Source organism: Mercenaria mercenaria, chromosome 17, assembly GCF_021730395.1.
Source record: "Mercenaria mercenaria strain notata chromosome 17, MADL_Memer_1, whole genome shotgun sequence".
Taxonomy (NCBI): domain Eukaryota; kingdom Metazoa; phylum Mollusca; class Bivalvia; order Venerida; family Veneridae; genus Mercenaria; species Mercenaria mercenaria.
Genome location: NC_069377.1, coordinates 41,972,304 through 41,994,557, shown reverse-complemented (window position 1 = coordinate 41,994,557; position 22,254 = coordinate 41,972,304). Strand labels below are relative to the sequence as shown.

The 22,254-nt window shown below is 35.3% G+C and overlaps 1 protein-coding gene across 2 annotated transcripts in view; it reads left to right on the top strand.

Annotated features, from left to right (window-relative positions):
- LOC123536730 (N-acetylglucosamine-1-phosphotransferase subunits alpha/beta-like) overlaps positions 1–22,254 on the top strand; it is a 54,802-nt gene that overhangs the window by 11,144 nt on the left and 21,404 nt on the right. The window contains exons 2-9 of one of the 2 annotated variants that reach the window (XM_045320111.2): positions 2,088–2,173; positions 2,478–2,597; positions 7,227–7,247; positions 12,825–13,021; positions 13,783–13,850; positions 15,780–15,911; positions 20,467–20,541; positions 21,918–21,989. In XM_045320111.2, coding sequence (XP_045176046.2) covers positions 2,088–2,173; positions 2,478–2,597; positions 7,227–7,247; positions 12,825–13,021; positions 13,783–13,850; positions 15,780–15,911; positions 20,467–20,541; positions 21,918–21,989 — 771 coding nt within the window. The remainder of the gene's footprint in view (positions 1–2,087; positions 2,174–2,477; positions 2,598–7,226; positions 7,248–12,824; positions 13,022–13,782; positions 13,851–15,779; positions 15,912–20,466; positions 20,542–21,917; positions 21,990–22,254) is intronic. The other variant, XM_045320112.2, reaches the window with a different exon arrangement.

Below are 22,254 nucleotides of genomic sequence, written 5' to 3'. Positions count from 1 at the left end.
AGATGACCCGTATTGATTTTGAGTTCCAAAGGTCAAAGGTCATTTAAACCTTTTACGGACAATAACTTGAGAACGCTTGGGCAGAGGATCATGAAACTTCATAGGGAGGTTGATCATGACTAGCAGATGACCTCTATTGATTTTGTGGTCAGTAGGTCAAAGGTCAAGCAAGTTCGGCTTTGACATTGGCTTAGTTCTGTGACAAGGCCATATTGTGGGGGTATAATTCGTCACTCTTGTGACAACTCTAGTTAAACTTGCTTTGTTTTGTAAAAATATTTTAGCTTGTTATAATTAGACTCATTCTCCACTGACAAAACTGTAAACTTGGTACATTTTCAACCTGTGCATTCTGTACGGCTACTTATGTGGGTTTATTCATTCTGTATTTAGTCTTGTACATTCCTTAAATGATACATGTGCTGTTTCATTTGGTCTCATTTTCACGTGATCTTTTCACATGGCTTATTGCTGGTTTTCAATTTTATGTTTTTCTTATTCCTATCACATGCTTGTAATAAGCCTTGATATTGAATAAACTTGAAACTTGAAAGATCCCTTCATGGATTATTGTGTTACAGACCGCATAGAAAAAAAGCCCTGTTGACACATTGTTTGATTATGGGGATCCTTTGACCTAAGTAATATTTTAATCCCTTAATGGATGGCAGAGTTTTGGTCAGGACACAAAACAGATCCTGTTGACCTTTGAAGTATATGACCGTCACCTTTGGGCTAGGTGCACGGGTTTTGCACATGACACATTTTCTCATTGTGGGGAACATTTGTGCCAAGTAATCCCTTGATGAATTACTGAGGTATGAACACGGACGAAATGACAGAGACAGACAGGAAAATGCAATCTTATAGTCCCCAAAACTGATTTTTAACAAGTAGGTGACTAACAACCTTAAAACATTAGAAAAGTGGGAGCTGGACTAGGATAAGGAATAAGAGTCCTCCAAGCTTTGTAATTCTTAGAATGAAAATGAATGGTCAAGTGCCACATTTCTGCGCAATTAGAAATCACTTTTCATGTACATTAGAAGTTACAGTGACAATTTAACTAGATTTAGCTTATTTTCAGGGCATTTAATACTAGGATGTCAGAATTTGTCAGCAGTGAAAATCATGCCATAGACCATTATTCATTGTACATAAGACTTTATGATTAATTCATTGTTCATAAGACTCTATAATTAATTCATTGTTCACAAGACTATGTGATTAATTCATTGTTCACAATACTGTATTATTAATCCATTGTTCGCAAGACTCTATGATTAATTCATTGTTCATAAGACTCTATGATTAATACATTGTTCACAAGACTCTGTGATTAATTCATTGTTCACAATACTCTATTATTAATTCATTGTTCACAAGACTCTATGATTAATTCATTGTTCACAATACTCCATGATTAATTCATTGTTCATAAGACTCTGTGATTAATTCATTGTTCACAAGACTCTATGATTAATTCATTGTTCACAAGACTCCATGATTAATTAACTGTTCATAAGACTCTATGATTAATTCATTGTTCACAAGACTCCATGATTAATTCATTGTTCACAAGACTCCATGATTAATTAATTGTTCACAAGACTCCATGATTAATTCGTTGTTCATAAGACTCCATGATTAATTCATTGTTCACAAGACTCTATGATTAATTCATTGTTCACAAGACTCTATGATTAATTCATTGTTCGTAAGACTCTATGATTAATTCATTGTACACAATACTCTATGATTAGTTCATTGTTCACAAGACTCTATGATTAATTCATTGTTCACAGGACTCTGTGATTAATTCAGTGTTCACAATACTCTATGATTAATTCATTGTTCACAAGACTGTATGATTAACTCTATGATTAATTCATTCTTCACAAGACTCTATGATAAATTCATTGTTTGTAAGACTCTATGATAACCAGCACAGTCTTGGTATGGTTTGCATTTTGAGGCTTGGAACCATGAAGAATCACATTCTGTATTTAGTCCTTCGCAGATATTTCTGTTGGAGTTTATCATATTGTATTAGTTGCGCATTAAAATGATTATCATATTTTACACAGAGTGTTATGGAATGGAGTACTGAGAAGTATGCGGCAGTGTTCAATTCATTCAGTGACAACCTGTCTGGTAGATCATTCAGGGGAAGGTACTTTTCAACATATTTTAACAAGATGTTTTTAGGTAGAATTTTTACAGTAAAAATGTGAAAGCGAGAGATCTAAAAGAAAAAAAAACAATAGTTAAGGTCTTCTTATTGACCCTTTGGAACTTGGAATAACATAATAAAATAAATTAACCATATATATGCAGGCTGATCTTGGTCTGCACTGGTTGCAAAGGCAGAATCACTTGCCGCCAGCAGGCTAAAGGTTAAAATCAATATGAAACTTACAAAAAGCGACTAAAAGAGTATATTGTGTTTGTTAAATGAAATGTGTTCATTGTTTCAGACTATGTCTGCCAGTACCAATAGATGTAGTTTACACATGGGTAAATGGCACAGATCCAGACCTGATACGGAACCTACAGCGTGTCAAGTTAGATATGCAGGATCAGTTAAACACATCAAGGTGAGCTCCATAAAATTTTGTGTTCTCTACCTTGTTTGATTCAGTAATCAGTTATTGGTGATTTATCTCTAATAAATAGATAACTGCACTATTTAGAAGCCCAAATTATTGGTTTGTATAGTTTTTTTGTTTCATTGTAATTTGGATTCTGAAAGTTATTTATTTAATTATTAGCACATTTTAACTAACAGCATTTCATTTGTTTTGTTTTTCAATACATTATTTCTTGTTTTCGTGTGAACTTTGGGTCTCTGTTTTTGTATATGTTTACTATTTTAGCTCTCCTAGCCCTATTAACAATTTTTATGCCCCCGAAGGGAGGTATATTAGTTTTCAACTGTCCGTCCGTTTGTTCGTTAGTTCGTTCGTCGCAACGTTAACTTTTTGCATGAAGGCACTTTACTCGCGAACCACTGCACCCAGGACCTTCAAACTTCACGTGCTGATAGTACTTATTGAATACACTACTCCTACTGACATTTGGGTCACCAGGTCAAAGGTCAAGGTCACAGGGGCCAACGTTAACTTTTTGCATGAAGGCACTTTATTCGCGAACCACTGCACCCAGGACCTTCAAACTTCACGTGCTGATAGTACTAATTGAGTACACCAACTCTACTGACTTTGGGATCACCAGGTCAAAGGTCAAGGTCACAGGGGCCAACATTAACCTTTTGCATGAAGGCACTTTACATGCGAACCACTTCACCCAGGACCTTCAAACTTCACATGCTGATAGTACTTATTGAGTACACCACCCCTACTGACTTCTGGGTCACCAGGTCAAAGGTCAAGGTGCTGTGGGGGCATTTGTCACCATTAGTGACAGCTCTTGTTTAATGTGATAATATACAGTCCTGACATTGACAAGCTGTATAAGTTACATATTAAGCTCATTTTGGCCATAGGTGTGAATTCTTTGGGAGGAATATGTTCTTCATGATAACTGACTGAAGACTATGCATATTAGTCTTCCATCTTTGATTCCTGGGGAGGTTGCCAGTTACCACCTGTATCCAGCAACACCGATTTGTTTTAAGTATCTAAAATGCTGTTAAAAATGGAGTTAAGAACTGGATAATGCTTTGTCCCTGGATTGTCAAATTTGGGATGATTTCTTGTGGTCACTAGATAATCCTTATTACATTTGGGGGTCAGAAGGTCAAATGTCACTGACCATGAGGCTGGAAATGATTTCCTATCAATAACTGAAGAATACTTGGGTGTACAGTAGTCAAATTTTATGTGATGATTGTGTGGTCTCTAGATGACACTTACGTTTTTCGGAACAGTAGGTCAGAGTTCTGCCGAGGATTTCAGCATGATGGGCCTATGGCCCATCTACCTTGAAAACATGGGGCCATTCTGAAACTTTTTGGGCCATTCAAAAAGAATCAAATTTTACATTTAAAAAAACTTTACCGTTCTTATAAAAAAACTTTACCGTTCTTATGCTTTAAGAAGTGCAAAGTTTTTTAAATGTTAAATTATCCACAAAATATACGTCATTAATTCTCTTTTCCTTATAACTTAACCATGTATGCTCAACCAGTAAGTTCTTCTGAAAGCTCTGTTTGTCAGACGTTTTACTCTTACTTTTTCGCTTTACCTAAATTACTTGACTGGGTGGGGGTCGGATCACTCTATGATTCTGAGGTTGTTGTTTAATGTTCAGCGATATCTATAGTTGAATCGTCGTTTTTGTTCAATGTATTATTTTTATTAGTCAAAGGATATAACGTTAAAGGCCAGGGTCACAGCATAATTTAGACAGAAAATCAGGCAGTCAGTTACTTCTGACAGTTTTTCTTGCTGCAGTAGAGTAATAATTTGCTTGTGCTCCTGGTAGACATTTTGATGGCATGAAACTTTAGAGACTTCTGAAAATGCTGTAATTTTATAGCACACCTGAGCACAAAGTGCTCATTGCGAGCTTTTAGGATTATTTGATGTCATACACAGTTTATTTATAAATGAACATTTCCTTCTTAACCACTAAGCCAATCTCAACAAAACTTCACACGAATGTTCCTTGGATGATCCCCTTTCAGATTCTTTCAAACCTAGGTCATCTTTGCAAAAATTCTGGTTGCCATGGCAACCAAAAAGCAAAAACTTTAAAAATCTTGTTCTCAGAAACCACTGACCTGATTTTGAAATACTTCCTCAGAAATAATCCTTGGATGACTGTCTACCAGTTTCCCTCAAATTATTCTGTTTTGATTAAAAACATGGCCAATAGGGGGCAGGGCTAGTTTTTCCTTAAGGCCATACCAAATTGATTAATAGTTCTTCGGAAAATTTTCAAAAAAAATTGGAGCGGGCGAGCGAAATTTTTATTTTATTTTTTTTTTCTCAATTTTGATTTTTTCAGAGGCGGGTAGATTTTACATGGAGCGAGCGGGCTTTTTTAAAAAAATTTTCCCAGTTTGGACCCTTGAGGAGGCGGTTATGATTATACATGAAGTTAACATTTCTTTAGAAATAACACAGAAATCAAACATTTACAGTGTGGGTAACACAGTATATAGCTTTTTTATTTTGTTTTAAAGACTACATGAATGATTTTGCAAATAAATTCTTGCCAAACCTCACTGAATCACTTTGTATTTTTTTTAGTTATAATTTCTAAGGGATGAGTGTCTTATTTTTAATTTAGATTTTTCTACATTAATCTGAAGGCCTGCCTATTTAACGGCACAGCATGAGGAATATTTAAGACAAAACAGGCACATGTGTGGAATAATATTTCTTCTGAAACACAGTTAGATGGCTTCGGCACATGAACAACTTTGTGCCCCTAGTGGAACTCCAACCCATAGAGGTGAAGGGAAGTAATAAACCACTTGACCAGTGAGACCAAACAGAGTTGGTCATACAGATGCTTCGACATTGCTAGAATCCCTTTGGAATAATTTCTTAACAGATCAAGCTAGCTTATGTTTTTGTGGTGGAGATTCATTTCAGGCAAAAATGATAACAAGACTGACAAAGAATGATCCCAATATGGCCACCCTTAAAGTGTTATATGGCCAGCCTTAAAGTGTTGTTTGTTTTGCTTTGACTGAACTAGAAATTTAGAGTTGGGGAGGTCTGTTTTTTTTTCAGGGTTTTTTTCCTTCTGTCAATTCACAGCCAAGTAATAGACAAACAGGCAAAATTGGGGTTACAAAAGGACAGATTTTATATCTACACTACTTATTTGAAAAGCTAAACAATTTTTAAATTCACTAAATGCGTTTCAATAGAATATCTGACTGCTGTACTAAAGAAGTTATTTTCAAAAAGATTTGGGCCTAGACAATGTGATAGGTCGGTCAGGATCTGTGAACAAACATTTTTTTAAGATAGTAGTCGGCCTCAGCTTTGGGCTCTAGATATAACATACTGAACTAAACAACTGATAACAAATGGTTTGAAAACTATATCTGAACAATATTTCCAAATCCCGTGCACGTCTTACAAGTCGGGCTTCGTTCCTTTCACTGTATTGAACAAAAGTAGAACGTGCCTACTTCATTACCTACCGACACATCGAAGGCCATGTGTGGCACTAGCACAAACACTCCAGATTTAAAACAAATGATGAACAACACCATAATTCCTGACTTTTTGAGTTTTGGTCATCAGTAACATGTATTACTGACGCATGAAATCCGATCAATATCTCTTTGACGCATTAAAACAGCGATAAAACCTGCTTTGCTGTTATTATTCCGGACCGCGTAATCGGGGAAAAAAAGTTCTTTTTTCGGAGATTTTTATGCACGTGCGGGCGGGTGATTTTTATTTTTTTCTCGGGAATGAAATTATTGATGCGGTAGTTCAGACGAACGACATATCAATTTGGTATGGCCTAATAGCTGTATGGAAAACTTTGAAAGTCTTCTTCACTGATACTGCTGGCCCCGATTTCAAAATAATTTCACAGTAATTATCCATTAGTGACCCTTTACCAAATTTCTTCAAAAGTTCTGTTTTTGTTGTTAAAAAACATGGCCATCAGTGGGTGGGGATACTTTTCCCTATATGACTGTATTTGAAAATAATTTGAAAGCAGCATTCCGTAGGTAACCCTCTCCTTAATTCCTTGCTGCCAAGGGGTTGGGATTCTTTCAAAAATAGCTGACCCAATTCAAAATAATTTGACAGCAGTTTCCTTTGGATGACCCTCGATCAACTTCCTTTAAGTCATATTGATTTGTTAAAAATGTGTTCGCCTCGGGGTGGGGCTTGTTTTCTCTGTATGGCTGTTTGGAAACTTTAAAAATCTTTTTGGAATCTGCTGACCCAAATTCAAAATTATTTCACACAAATGTTCCTTTTGTGAACCTCTACCTGTCCACATGTTACATCTTTTACTTCTAGTCTATGTCTGTCTTGATATGTCTCATAATTACCTGTCCCATTTTGTTTAATGGAAACCTATAAAATCTTCTTTTTAGAAAACACTGGCCCAATTTCAAAATAATTTCAAAAACATTTCGTTGCATGACCATCTACAAAAACCGTTCAAGCAAGCTTTGAATCTCAGGTTAGTGATCTAAGGTCATGTTTAATAAAAAGTTCTACTCACTTGAATTGATTTTCAGCATAACTTTCATGCTGTATTTACTTATAATGAATTAGATTGCATAGAAACAGCAAAGGGTAAGTTGTGCATTTTTCAGTTCATGTTATGCTAGAATGTTAAAGATGGCTAATGTTTGTTAAAGTTGATTTCCCTGTACATGTATAATATGTTCAAGCAGAAATTGGAGAAGGAGTGTATCTAGGTGCTTGATCTGGGCCCCTGGGAGATGTGTATATCTCATAGATACTTTTACAGGGCATGAGGAGGTGGATAATTTTTTAAGTGCTAGATATTTTTGTGAGGGCACTTTGCAAAGGTGGTTATTTGCTATACATTATATATTTGTTCAGGGCATTTGGAGAAGGTGTATATCTGCTAGATACTTTTCCAGGGCAGAAGGTGTATATATTCTAGATACTTTTCCAGGGCAGAGGGTGTATATATTCTAGATACTTTTCCAGGGCAGAGGGTGTATATATACTAGATACATTTTCAGGACTTTGAATGTTTTATTTATGTTTTGTCTATATAAACTAAAATTTCAGTAGTCCCCTACTAGTTGAAAACCAGTTTTGGGGACTATATATTCTTTTCTGCCTGTCCACACTTCCGTGTCAGTTCCATACTTATGCCATCCATTATGCGATTTTCATATTACTTGTCACAATGTAAACCAATAATGAGATGACATGTCATGCGTAACACCCAGGCCCCACACTTCAAGGTCAAGGTCACACTTGAAGGTCTAAGGTCAATAAGGTTTTTATTCTGTACAGTCTGTATTTCAGCTATCCATTAAAAGATTTTATTTTATCTTGGCATAAATCGAGGACTCGGTGCAAAACTAGTCTATCTGTTTCTGTTTCTGTATACACTCAGTGCAAAACTAGTCTATCTGCTTCTGTTTCTATATACACTTAGCCTAGTTTCGCTCTGAGCCCTCGAAATGCTACCGTAATGAAAATATTTGTCATACACATGCCCCAGTCCCCAGGCATCAAGGTCAGGCCGGCCTTAGAAGATTTAAAATCATTTTTTTCCCAGTCTTTAACTATTTCATCCATGCACGGATATTTAAATAAGTTGTCATGAACATTCAACATAACAAGCTGATGAGTAATTTAAAGAAGAATTGATGTATTTACATCAGAATTACTTGTCTTTAATATGATAAAGTATTTCATTACATTTTGACTCTTATTTTCCCTACAATTCATAAAACGTATGTTATTGTGAGATTTCTTTTCTTATTAACAGCAATTAACAACTGTGAATTTTCAGATATGCACTTTTAAATCCAAACATTTTGCATAATTAAATGCTGTATATGTAGCACAGTATTCTATATAGATGATCAGTTACTGAAGTTGGATGCGGTCTTTAGAAGTGTTTTCCCGTCTCACCAATATAATTTTGGGCAATTTCCAGCTTTGATGGTAGTGTATAAAAAGACCACATGTGCCCCTCTAAGCATTATTTCTGGCACAGACAGGCACCTGTGGTCTTTTTCTACCATCAAAGCTGGAAATTTGCCGTATGACTTAAAGTTCTGTTGAAATGACATAAAACCAAACCAAAATCAAAGTACCGATAGTACAGTACTGATGGAAGGTGATTTATGTTAGTACGTTGTTGAAAAGAATCCATTCCAAAATGGCACAAGTGCTAGCAGCGCTTTGATAGTTAGAAACCCAATACATGTACATATAGGATTTGATTCGGCTAACCATATCATCAATATGATATTGTGCTTTATGCAAACCCCCTGTAAAGTAAAAAGATGTGAAGTAAAGGCATGCAGTTGATAGTTATTCGTAGTAAATTACTACGCCATTGGTATATATTCAAAGTATGTTGACCTGTTTTTACTGGGTATGAGTACCTGTAAATTTGTGATTAAGTCCACTGCTGCCTCAAAGGTGGTTGATAGAGGAGGCCAAATTTTCTGGTCTGTAACGATCATGATGTCAGAGGAAGTAAATTATTCCGCATTGAACTACATTTTACAGCAGATTGATATGAAAAAGTTGTGAGACAGTCTATTCCTTATTAAATTCTGCATGGTTGCATAGAGAAGATGAATTTGATAATCACCTTCCAAAAATTGAAATTTTTTGAAGTGTTTATGTCATGAAGTTGGAGAATATTGTATCTAATCAATGGTCAAAAACAATTTAAAGAAAAAAAGCAAGTGATAATGTTACTAAAGCAGTATCTGTTATTTGTCTGTGAAAACTTTGTAAATCATATCTTGTGATAGCTGAAACGAAAGCATAGGTGAATAATAAGAAATACCAGTTTACCAAATGTTATTTGAATAGAAGAAAAATAGAGATCTTCCATTGAGGGAAATTTCAAATAAAAATGGTCCCGTCTTGACGAGAGTATTACATTCTGTAATAATTAAGTAAAAGATTGTGGTTCTATTTCCATCTTAATATTTTTAAGTAGATTATTGTAAAAGCATTACTGGTATTCCTAAAATGGCTGTTGGTGTCGGTTTTCTTTTAGCAGCTAGAGCTTTTTATAGGTGGGCATATATAGCTGGCCGAGTGGTCAAGGTCACTAACTGAATCATTTCAATGATTTAGCTTTACAATGGTGTAGGAAATGTATGCATATGCCAAATACGATATGTAAACATTTATGTGCATTATTCTGGTACATGTGTAAAGTTGCATGATACACTTGTACAGTTTGGGAATGATTTTTAGCTCGACTATACGAAGAATGGAGAGCTGTCCTACTTGGCCCGGTGTTGGCGTCTTTCCGTGTCCCCACCATGGTTGAAGTTTTGATGCACTTTCTCTTAATTTCTGCATTTACTTGATGGATTTGTTTCAAACTTAAAATAGTTACCGGTATTTCTCATCATCACCCAAATCATACGGCACAAGGGCTATAACTCTCACACCAGTATTTCATGAATTATCCCCCTTTTACTTAGAATTTCAGGTGAAAGTTTTGGTGCACTTTCACTCTATCTCAGTTATTACTGCATGGATTTGATTCAAACTTAAAGTAGTTGTTCACCCACATCATATGACACAAGGTCCATAACTCTAGCAGCAGTTTTTCATGAATTATGCCCCTCTTTTACTTAGAATTTAAGGTTAATTTTGATGCATTTTCATTATACATGTATCTCTGTTATAACAGAGGGGATTTGATTAAAACTTAAAAAAGTTGTTTCACATCATCGTTCACATCATACAACACAAGGGCCATAACTCTTGCACCAATATTTCATGAATAATCCCCCTTTTAACTTAGAATTTTGGGTTAAAGTTTTGGTGCATTTTCACTCTATCTCAGTTATTACTGCATGGATTTGATTCAAACTTAAAGTAGTTGTTCACCCACATCATATGACACAAGGTCAATAACTCTAGCAGCAGTTTTTCATGAATTATGCCCCTCTTTTACTTAGAATTTAAGGTTAATTTTGATGCATTTTCATTATACATGTATCTCTGTTATAACAGAGGGGATTTGATTAAAACTTAAAAAAGTTGTTTCACATCATCGTTCACATCATACAACACAAGGGCCATAACTCTTGCACCAATATTTCATGAATTATCCCCCTTTTAACTTAGAATTTTGGGTTAAAGTTTTGGTGCAGTTTCACTCTATCTCAGTTAAAATGGATTTGATTCAAACTTAAAGTAGTTGTTCCACCTTATCACCTACATCATATGACTCAAGGTCCATAACTCTGGCACAATTTTTCAGGAATTATGCCCCCCCCCCCACTTTTACTTACAATTTAAGGTTAAGTTTGATGCATTTTCACTATATCTCTGTTATTACAGAGAGGATTTGATTAAAACTTAAAATAGCTGTTCAACATCATCACTCACATCATATGACACAAGGACCATAACTCTAGCCCAGTATTTCATTAATTATCCCCCCTTTAATTTCAGGTTAAAGTTTTGGTGTACTTTCACTCTATCTCAGTTATTACTAAGTAGATTTGATTCAAACTTAAAGTAGTTGTTCAGCATCATCACCCACATCATATGACACAAGGTTCATCACTCATGCACCAATATTTTATGAATTATGCCCCCTTTTTGCTTAGAATTATACTTATTTAATGTTTTGATACACTTTATCTTTTGACACAGACTCAAGCTATTGTCCAATATCTTCATCCACATTGGACTCATTAAACACTCCAGTTACAGCTCCAGCTTCCTCAGATGTGCCCAGTTTCACTATCCAGCATTGAATATTCGAGCGTGCTGTCTCCTGTGACAGCTCTTGTCTGTTAAAGTTGTACTCTGCTAAATTTCTAAAATGGACTGGTCCATCATTCAATTTGGGCAATACCATTTATTATTTGAAGGGTTCACCGAAAATTTACTGACTGAATAGGACATGCAGACTGATGTTGGTCTGTTCTGGTCGCAAAGGCAGAATCACTTGCCGCCAGCAGGCTAAAGGTTAAAGCAGAAACTTGTTTTTAACATTGGCAGGATTTGACCTAGATTATACCATAGTTTCAGCAGTATTGAAATATTGAGTTTATATAACTGAAAAACAATATTGCAACAATTGTGAAATGATTGAATCTGGGGTCATATTTATCATTATTACATACATGTTTCTATTCCCCATTAAGTTACACTGGTACCGGAAATGTCAATATTTTTCCATACACTGATGCCTGAATTTCATACCGGGTGCATGACGTAATTCAGTGTTTGTTCTTGCACTTTTTTTTCTGTTTAGTTCAGTATTGTGATCCTATTCAGGCTGTTGAACAAATTGTATTTATACGGGTAGATGTGTATATAATAAAAAGGTTATTATCTTTGCATCGGGAAATATGCACTCGTTCTTCAGCGGAAGAATATTGCGCTCCTTAAGTCGCGCAATATTTCCGCTGAGAACTCATGCATATTTCCCGATACAAAGCTAATAACCTATAAGTATAAGACAGTCATATATTCAGTTTGTAAAAAATTTGTTTGTAAGTTATTCATACTGCAGTAATTTTGCTAGGTCATCAGTGGAGAGAGAATGTTCATTCCTGTAAAGTTTCATTATAAACTTCGGTTTTTTAAAACGTAATTTCCATGATGCTTTATTTTTTGGTAAAAAAGATTATTAACCTTCACCCTGCTAAATTTCTAAAATGGACTGGTCCTTCTTACAATTTGGGCAGTACCACTTATCAAAGGGGTGTTCACTGAAAATTTAATGACTGAATAACAAACTCACTTGCTGCCACCAGGCTAAAGGTAAATATTCTGAGCCATAAAGGGAGGCTTTTGAAGAACAATGGATTCCGTAATACTTTCAACTGTGCATGCAAATAAAATATTTATCAACACTTAATGTGACAAATATCTTGGGCAACAGTAACTAGAAATAGGAATTTTATGGAATTTATATATTTTATGTTCATAAGAAAAGATGTGGCATCCACATTATGAACTAATCAGCCATGATGTTTTACATTGATGAATATGGAAACCAGTATGTAATAGTCTTTTTTAAAACCTAACAGAAAAAGAAAACAGAATTTGAAATGAAGCATTTTGACAGTTCTTTTACAAAACTAATTTCATAAATATGTATTAGCAGAAAAATAATTGTAGAATAATGCATAAAACTAAAAGTGACTCTATATTTTTTTTCAGGGAGGCTCAGTGTGTCTTCAGCAACTGTATCCCTAGCAGCAGTATTGCCCTTGACCCTTTGTTGCCAGACAATATGACCTTGACCTTGCTGGCATCAAATTACCCAGAATTCAGTTCTGCCAAGAAAATGTTTACTGTGACATCACCTGTGGACTACAAGAATTATACAATTGTAGGATTCTCTGACATGGAACAAGGTATGCTGGCAGATTTATAATATACTGTAAAATTATTTAATTGAAATTTTGTGGTTTTGGTCAAAACGGCAATTTTGTGGGGATATGAATTGGTGGATTTCAACATTTGAATATAATATGAATTGAAATTTTACTTGCTCGTTGGGATTAAATTTCGTGGATTGGCTCAACCACGAAATCCACGAAAATTATTCCCCCATGAATATTAATGATTTCACAGTAAATAAAACTATAGTAAAACAAAAGATCCCTCAAGGTCGTAAAGGGATAATCAATTGATCCAGGAATTGAAGAGAGGTCTAACATGGAAAATGTATGGAAAGCAGCTGGGGACCACATGAATTGCTTTAGTGAGACTTCGGGCTTGAGAACTCTCACTATAGTTTATATTTTTATTGACCAAAACTTTTTTTGATATGATTGAAATTTGAGAAACAATTATTTTGAAAGGTATTTCAAGAGTAGTTAAAAATTTAAAGTAAGGTTAGTCAAGATTTGACTAAGTACAGACTTACTTCATGAAAAAATGGAAAATTTCTATGTGTTTTAATTCTGATATTGTATATCATTGGACAGACTGGTGCAGAAGTGAGGCTATACACTTTTTAATGTGGATTGAAAACCACTGCTCTGGAGTTACCTTGTAGGGTGTAGATTGTGCATTTTATCCCTAAACCATACCACCTCCAGTATTAATACTCTAAAGTGTGTAAAACAGTATATCTAAATTGACTATAGAATCTTCCAATTCTTGATTACAGTTTCACTGGTGGTGAACAAGACGTATGTAATTGAAGGGAGAAATACGACAGTAGTACGTTGCTACATTGTAAGTATTGACAATAGCACAAACCACATTTTATTCAACAAAATTGATTTAGAATTTTTAGCTCACCTGAGCAGGAAATGCTCAAAGGTGAGCTTTTGTGATCGCCCTGTGTCCGTCGTCGGCGTCGGCGTCAACAATTTGACTGTTAACACTCTAGAGGTCACAAATTTGAGCCAATCTTAATGAAACTTGGTCAGAATGTTACCCTCAATTAAATCTTGGATGAGTTCGATATTGGGTCATCTTGGGTCAAAAACTAGGTCACCAGGTGAAATCAAAGGAAAAGCTTGTTAACACTCTAGAGGTCACAGTTTTGGTCCAATCTTAATGAAACTTGGTCAGAATGTTACTGTCAATAAAATCTTGGACGAGTTCGATATTGGGTCATCTGGGGTTAAAAACTAGGTCACCAGGTCAAATCAAAGGAAAAGCTTGTTAACACTCTAGAGGATAATTTTTGGCCCAATCTTCATGAAACTTGGTCAGAATGTAACCCTCAATAAAATCTTGGACTAGTTCGATATTGGGTCATCTGGGGTCAAAAATTAGGTCACCAGGTCAAATCGAAGAAAAAGCTTGTTAACACTCTAGAGGTCACAATTTGGGCCCAATCTTAATGGAACTTGGTCAGAATGTTACCCTAAATAAAGTCTTGGACAAGTTTGATATTGGGTCATCTGGGGTCAAAAACTAGGTCACCAGGTCAAATCAAAGGAAAAGCTTGTTAACGCTCTAGAGACCACATTTATGACTGTCTGTTCATGAAACTTGGACAGAATGTTAATCTTGATAATCTCAAGGTCCAGTTTGAAACTGGGTCATGTGGGATCAAAAACTAGGTCACCAGGTCAGATCAAAGGAAAAGCTAGTTTACACTGTAGAGGCCACATTTATGACCATATCTTAATGAAACTTGGTCAGAATATTAGTCTTGAGGCTGTATAGGTCAAGTTTGAATCTGGGTCAGGTGGGGTCAAAAACTAGGTCACTAGGTCAGATCAAAGGAAAAGCTTGTTAACACTCTAGAGGCCACATTTATGACTGTATCTTCATGAAACTTGGTCAGAATGTTAATCTTGATAATCTTTAGGTTAAGTTCGAACCTGGGTCATGTCAGTTCAAAAACTAGGTCTCCGAGTCAAATCAAAGGTAAAGCTTGTTAACACTGTAGAGGCCACATTTATGAATTTATCTTTATGAAACTTGGTCAAAATGGTAATCTTGATATTCTCAAGGTCCAGGTTGAATCTGGGTTATGTAGGATCAGAAACTAGGTCACCAGATCAAATCAAAGGAAAAGCTAGTTTACACTGTAGAGGCCACATTTATGACCATATCTTAATGAAACTAGGTCAGAATGTTAATCTTGATGATCTATAGGTCAAATTCAGATCTGGGTCAAGTGGGGTCAAAAACTAGGTCACTAGGTCAGATCAAAGGAAAAGCTTGTTAACACTCTAGAGGCCACATTTATGACTGTATCTTCATGAAACTTGGTCAGAATGGTAATCTTAATGATTTCAAGGTCCAGTTTGAATCTGGGTCATGTCAGGTCAAAAAATAGGTCACTAGGTCAAATTTAAAGAAAAGCTAGTTTACACATTAGAGGCCACATTTATACCAAACTTGGTCAGAATGTTAATCCTGATGGTCTTTAGGTCAATAGGTCAGGTGAGCGATACAGGGCCTTCATGGCCCTCTTGATTTAGAAATATATCCTTTGTATCAAGGATCTGTAATGCAATGTTTGCATGCTAATTGTAAGTGTTGAGTTATTGCCTGTTAGTTTTATAGTATGTATTATTTTTCATTTAATATATTGAAATAGATTAAATGATTTTTACTATATGTGAAACTTTTTATTTGAAGACTCAGAAACAAATGAAATTTACTGCTGTCTTGATGGAGAGATTTTATTTGATATTGTAGACGCCAGATGCTACAGTTCAGAATGGAGTATTGCTCACAGATCAGATTTTCATGTCAGGGTTTCCGCATACCTTAAATGCAGAAGAACTTAAATTAAAACTGCCAGAGAAATATCAGGGCAAAATTGACAAGGTATGTATTTTATAATGTAACAGAAAATAAGTTTTCTCATAATGATGGTTATTTCACATCTTGAACAGACCATAATTATGAAGTTTTAAATCCTTTGTGGGTGTCCACATTATAAAAATTTAGCATATTAGCAGATTTCTCTAAATCTACTAGGCCAGATGCTTTCAATCTTCACACAAGAGTTCATAGTGAGATTTCCTCACCGGGCAAGTTTATGTTACCTTAGCTTTAATTGTGATAAAATTATGCCCCATTTTAACATAAAATTTTTATGGAAGATTTGAATGTAAGCATGTTTCTCATAAATTACAAGGCAAAATGCTTTCAAACTTCATGCATATCTTTGGTCTCATTGGCAGACCTCACAGGGAAGTTTATGTAACTGTAGCTTCTATTGTTTAAAACTACAGTAAAACACCGCTCGCTCGAGGTCGCAAGGGGATGAGCAAAATGCTCGAGTTATCCATGGTTTCGAGCGACCCAAACATTGACCATCATACAAAGAAAACTAAAGTGTCATCGGGACCATTTGCAGAGTAAACGGTGGTGCTTAATAATAACAAACTTGTGACATTTGCAAAAACAAACATATTAATACAAACGTTATCTATTGATAGATGTCTCAATATGTAATTTGTAAATGATACATGTGAAGAAACAACTAAGACTTTTTTATTCATCAACAAGTGCATATCATAATTATCGTCTCAATTTTATGAAAAGGCTATATTATTTCCTTCATTTGCAAGCAAACAACTGCTGATTAAAATACTAAAATCTTATAACTATCTTCTCGATCCCGCAGAAAAGATGCTTTAAGTAATCAGTAATTGATCGATATTTAATCAATAAAACTTCTCTTTAAGCTTTTATTAATAATTAATCTCATCATAAGATCCAATATACCGACAAACAAACATTAAGATAGTCTGGGAATGGACTACGCAATTCTCACGGTGTGTGAAAATGTTTAATTAACCGATACAATCTGACCACCAAAGGTGTGAAACATTTTGACACCTCTGCTCGAGTTAGCCAGAAGCAACAAAGAGTAAATTAATACACAGGGACCAGGTGTCATGCTCGAGCGATCGAGTTATCGATGTTCGACCCAGCCATGGTAATATCACATAGAAAATAGAAGGAAATTGGCCGGGACCACATGAATTGCTCGAGCGAGCCCGGGTGCTCGAGTCATCGATGCTCGAGCGAGCGGTGTTTCACTGTATGCCCCGTATTAACTTAGAAATTTGGGTTAAAGTTTTGCATTTAAGCAGGTTTCTCAAAAACCACTGGGTGAATCACACATCTTTTGCATTTAGAGATGACATCACAGGTAAAGTTACATAACTGTAATGTTTATTCCTTAACATAAAAATTTTGTGGAAAGTTTGCATTAAGTGTGTTTCTCGGAAACAACTTGGCCAAGTGTTTTCAAACTACACACTGTTGTCATCATGAGATTAGGTGGAGAGAGATAGGAGGTGGGGTGGGGGCTACATATCAATGAGGACAGTTCTTGTTAGTACTGCTGTCATTTTTGTGGGCAGCGAAGCGTGACCACAGATTTACCATACCACAAATTTAAGGTCTAAACGCTTATCCGAAACCAAAGAACAAGTAGTTTTAGTCCTCCATAAATTTTACGTAACTCAAGACTGTTTAACTTTCAGAAAGCTTCTGAGATTCAACTTTATCAAAAAATATACTGCTTAAGTACAAATTTGCCATAATCTATATTTTATAACAAAAACAACACGTATGAAAATGAGCATGCTTGCTTTGATCACATGACCAAAACAATTCTTCATCATGTGACCAAAATAAACTATAAATAACCTACAAAAATAGTTTAGTACTATATAGTACTTCAGCACCATCCGCGTACATCTATAATCGGTATTAAAACCAAGTTGCGTCCTTTGTAAACGTTTTAAATTAAAACTCAGTTTCTGCTAGAAAAGTTAATTGAAATTTTATTATAAATAACAACACCAAAGAGCTTGTTATGGTCACATGATCAGAAAACATTTAACTAGCATGGCGTGCGTTCTACTTTCGGATAAAATTGCACCCATGTATCCATTGAACTTTGTTGCATAGAAATTGATTTATGGAACGATATATTGCATGAAATCAACAGAAAAGGTGTAATCCTATTTATTTTTTCATAGAGAAAGATACGATCCCTTCATAATATTTACGTAAATAATTTTATTTGCACGACTTAGGAAAATAGCCGTAGCAGATGGGGCGAAAAATTCGTACCTGTTTCCTGAAAATACGAACGTATATATGCACATCAATTTGATTTAATATTACATTCCAGCTGGTTTTTGTGAATGACTTACCGTTAAAGGGTATGATTTAATTCGAAAGAAACATTATTTTTAACAAATTCGCCTTTTAATTGCCGGTAGATTTGCTGTGTTTTCGTCCCCAAATATTCACGTTCTGGCATACAATTTCTTCTAGGATAATTATACAATAGCAGGATTAGGAAGACTGCAGTGAAATCATTTGAGATCATTCAAACTAAGTTAGAAAAAATTCAATTTTCAATATTTGAATTTGAAAATAAAATTTGTAAAAAGATCCTTTGGAAGCATAGAATGAAACCAAGAAGAATAATAATAGCAGACTCAGTTTGATTGAGTCTGTTCATGAGAGGTAATGAAATGTGCAACACCTCTTATGCCCCCTAGCACCGGCTTAAGCAGAACTCTGTTACACATAATGTTGAATGGACTCCATGATCCCAAAGGACCAGAAAATATAACAACACTAAAACATGCATATTGTGATGATTATGAGGCATATTATATTAATATACAGCTGAAAAATGATTGAATGCGATCTCATTTGAAAAAAAAAATAAGTAAAAAAATCACCTGTCAATGTCACACCCATTTCTGATCAATTACTTGAGGACCACTTGACCCAGAATGTTGAAACTTCATAGGATGATTGGACATGTAGAGTAGATGACCCCTATTGATTTTTGAATCACTTGATCAAAAGTTAAGGTCACAGGAACCAGAACTTTGAAAACAGTTTCTAACCAATAACTTTAGAATCATTTGACCCAGAACCTTCAGTCACGATGATAGGAATTACAAAGTCGATGACCCTTAATGTTCTGGGGTCACTTGACTTAAGGGAAAGGTCACAGAGGCATTAAGATGGAAAACTCTTTCTGGATCAATAACTTTAGAATCACTTGACCCGGAATGTTGAAACTTCATAGGATGATTGGACATGCAGAGTAGATGACCCCTGTTGATTTTGGACTCATCGATCAAAGATCAAGGTCACAGGGGCCTAAACATGGAAAACGGTTTACTTGAGGACCATTTGACCCGAAATTTTGTAACTTCATAGGGTGATTGGACAGGCCAAGTAGATGATCTCTATTACAGCTAAACATTAGTGTCTCTTTGTCTTTCGCTCCTATCCTCTATTGACTTCTTGCCTATTACGACTATGCATTGGGGGACTAGGGAGACATGGGCATCTTCTAATTTGAAATTTAATTGCCCTCATTCGAAGGAGGAGGAGTATATTGTAAATATTAATGTTTGATGATGGATGTTTGTCGGTCTGTAGACAAATCAGTTTCCGGGTGATAACTGGAGAACGCTTGGGCCTAGGATCATGAGATCGGGAGATTTGTCATGACCAGCAAATGACCCCTATTGATTTTGAGTTCAGTAGGTCAAAGGTCAATATCACATTGACAATAGAACTTTTTTGCCAGAAAACTAGATTATGCTTTGGTCTAAGATCACATTTGATACGGAGCTCATTTAAGACTGGTAAATGACCCATGATTATTGATTTAAGGTCAATACGTTAAATGTCCAGTAGACAGTGACCAAATAATTTCTGTTCCTTGTCAGTTAATTCATGCAAGTGTTATACAAGCTCTTGTTATAACTAGAATCTCCAAGCATCATATAATTATCAATTAGTCCATAACCTTTGCTCACATTTACTGTTATTTCCCTTGTTCCAGTAAAAGCAGGGTGTTTCCCATTGATTTGTTAAAAAATGCTTATAATTCAAAAAAGATTTTGAGCAAAATTAACCAAACCTCACAAAATTTTCAAAAAGCACATGAGCTTTGCTCATATATTATTTTATTCCCTTTGACAGAGTAAAAGCAGAGTTTTACCCCTTGATTTGGTAAAAGAAAGGTTGAAAATGCTTATTAATCAAAACTAGTTTAACTAGAATCACCAAACTTAAGCTAAATGTTCATGCCCATTACCAGAAGCTGTCAACCACTTCCCACATCAGTCCTCTCAGTGCTTTGATTTCTTAATATAGGCATATTTGGTTAATGTTAATTGTGGCTGATTGCATATATTTTGAAAAAAAGGTTTATCTCAGAAAATAAAAAAACATCAATGTAAAATTGACTCCTATGCTAAAGCTCAACTATAACATTAGTATTACACCTTGACAATGGGTTTAGGTAGGAATACTTGATTTGTTATAGAGAAATGTTGATTAATTATGTAGATAAATCGGTAACATATCATTTCAATTTCAGATTGAAGTTAACTCTGAGAAGGGTATTGCAGTCCTTTATGTCCCTGTAAAAGAAGACTTTGATACTATTTTAGCTGTAAGTGTAATAATTGTGAAATATTTGTCATTGCGTTTTAACTTATTTTACCAACAGGTAGTTTTACCTTGTTATACCTCAAGAGGCATGCATTTTGGTCTGTTGGTGGGTCTTTCATGTCTGCTCCATATCTTCATAACTGCTGTGAAGATTTTCATAAAAATTTATATCAGTTACTAACCTCATCAAGACTATGGGGAGAGCTCATAATCCGTTCCACTAGGACCAGGGTCAAGGAACACTTGGAGGTCAAAAGTCAAATAGCTCAACATTGAGTATGCTCCATATCTACTTAACTGCTTTGAACATTTTCATAAAAGTAGCATCAGTTATTTACATATACAGCACACATTCCAGATGACTAAGTCAAAGGTCCAGGTCAGGTAGGTCAAAGGTGAAATGGACTTTCCTCCTGTTTGTTCCATATCTTCTAACCCGCTTGTATGAATTTCATAAAGCTAGTATCATTTTTGTACCTTGGCAAGACAATGTGCAGAGCTTATAGCCTAGTTCAACAAATCCAAGGTCAGTGTCACACTTTGAGGTCAAAGATCAATAAGCTTAGATTTGAGGCTACTCCATATCTTCTTTACCACTGAAATGAATTTCATAAACAATTATGAACCTCATCTAGACAAATAATGGATTGCATAATCAAGGTTACTAGGTACATTGTTAAGGTAACTTTCAGAGGTCAAAGATCATATATCTCAAATTTGTTTTTGCTCTAGATCTTAACCACTGGAAGGATTTTCATAAATTAGCATCATTTGTGTACCTCATCAAGACAACATGCATAACCTAGGTCATTAGGTTCAAGGTCAAAGTCACACTTGAATGCCAAAAGTCATGATAAGGAATATAACACACAGATTGCACATTATGAACAAAACTTGAGACTAGAGTGAAATTATTATTTATTGGGGATCATTTTTGTTGATTTCAGGGTTTACTTCAGTCCACGTATTTATATTTTGGTAAATATATCTTACAAGAAATGACTGGTAATGAAAAGTGATTTTATTATGAAAAAAAGAAAATAACCAAAAAAAATGCCATAAAAGTGAATAAAGCAAGAGAAAATGTGTATATAAACATTTATAAATACAGTGAAAAATATTGTATTAGTTGAAAATGAAGACATCATCATATACTTTATGACATCAGGATACACGTCTGTACAATAAATCAATCACATTCCACTTTTATCTTTGAAATCCACAAACTTTTCCCCTAGCAAATCTCATTTAAGCTGAAAGCAGAAAATTTAATGCCTTTGAAATTAAATGATTTCACTAAAACTAGTTTGCTAAATCCTACATGGAAGTTTGTCATAGATACAAGTAATAATATAGGTTTGAATTTGCTTTTTTCAGGGTGCAAATTTTACAATAGATGGAAAGGAACCAACTCTTAGGGCAGCCAATATGGTTTGGGACTTAAGAGATGTAAGTACTCAAATGAGCCGTGCCATGGGAAAACCAACATAGTGGGTGTGCGACCAGCATGGATCCAGACCAGCCTGCGCATCTGCGCAGTCTGGTCTGGATCCATGCTGTTCGCTAACAGTTTCTCCAATTCCAATAGGCTTTAAAAGCGAACAGCATGGAGCCTGACCAGACTGCGCGGATGCGCAGGCTGGTCTGGATCCATGCTGGTCGCACACCCACTATGTTGGTTTTCCCATGGCACGGCTCAAATATAGTTGTTTTT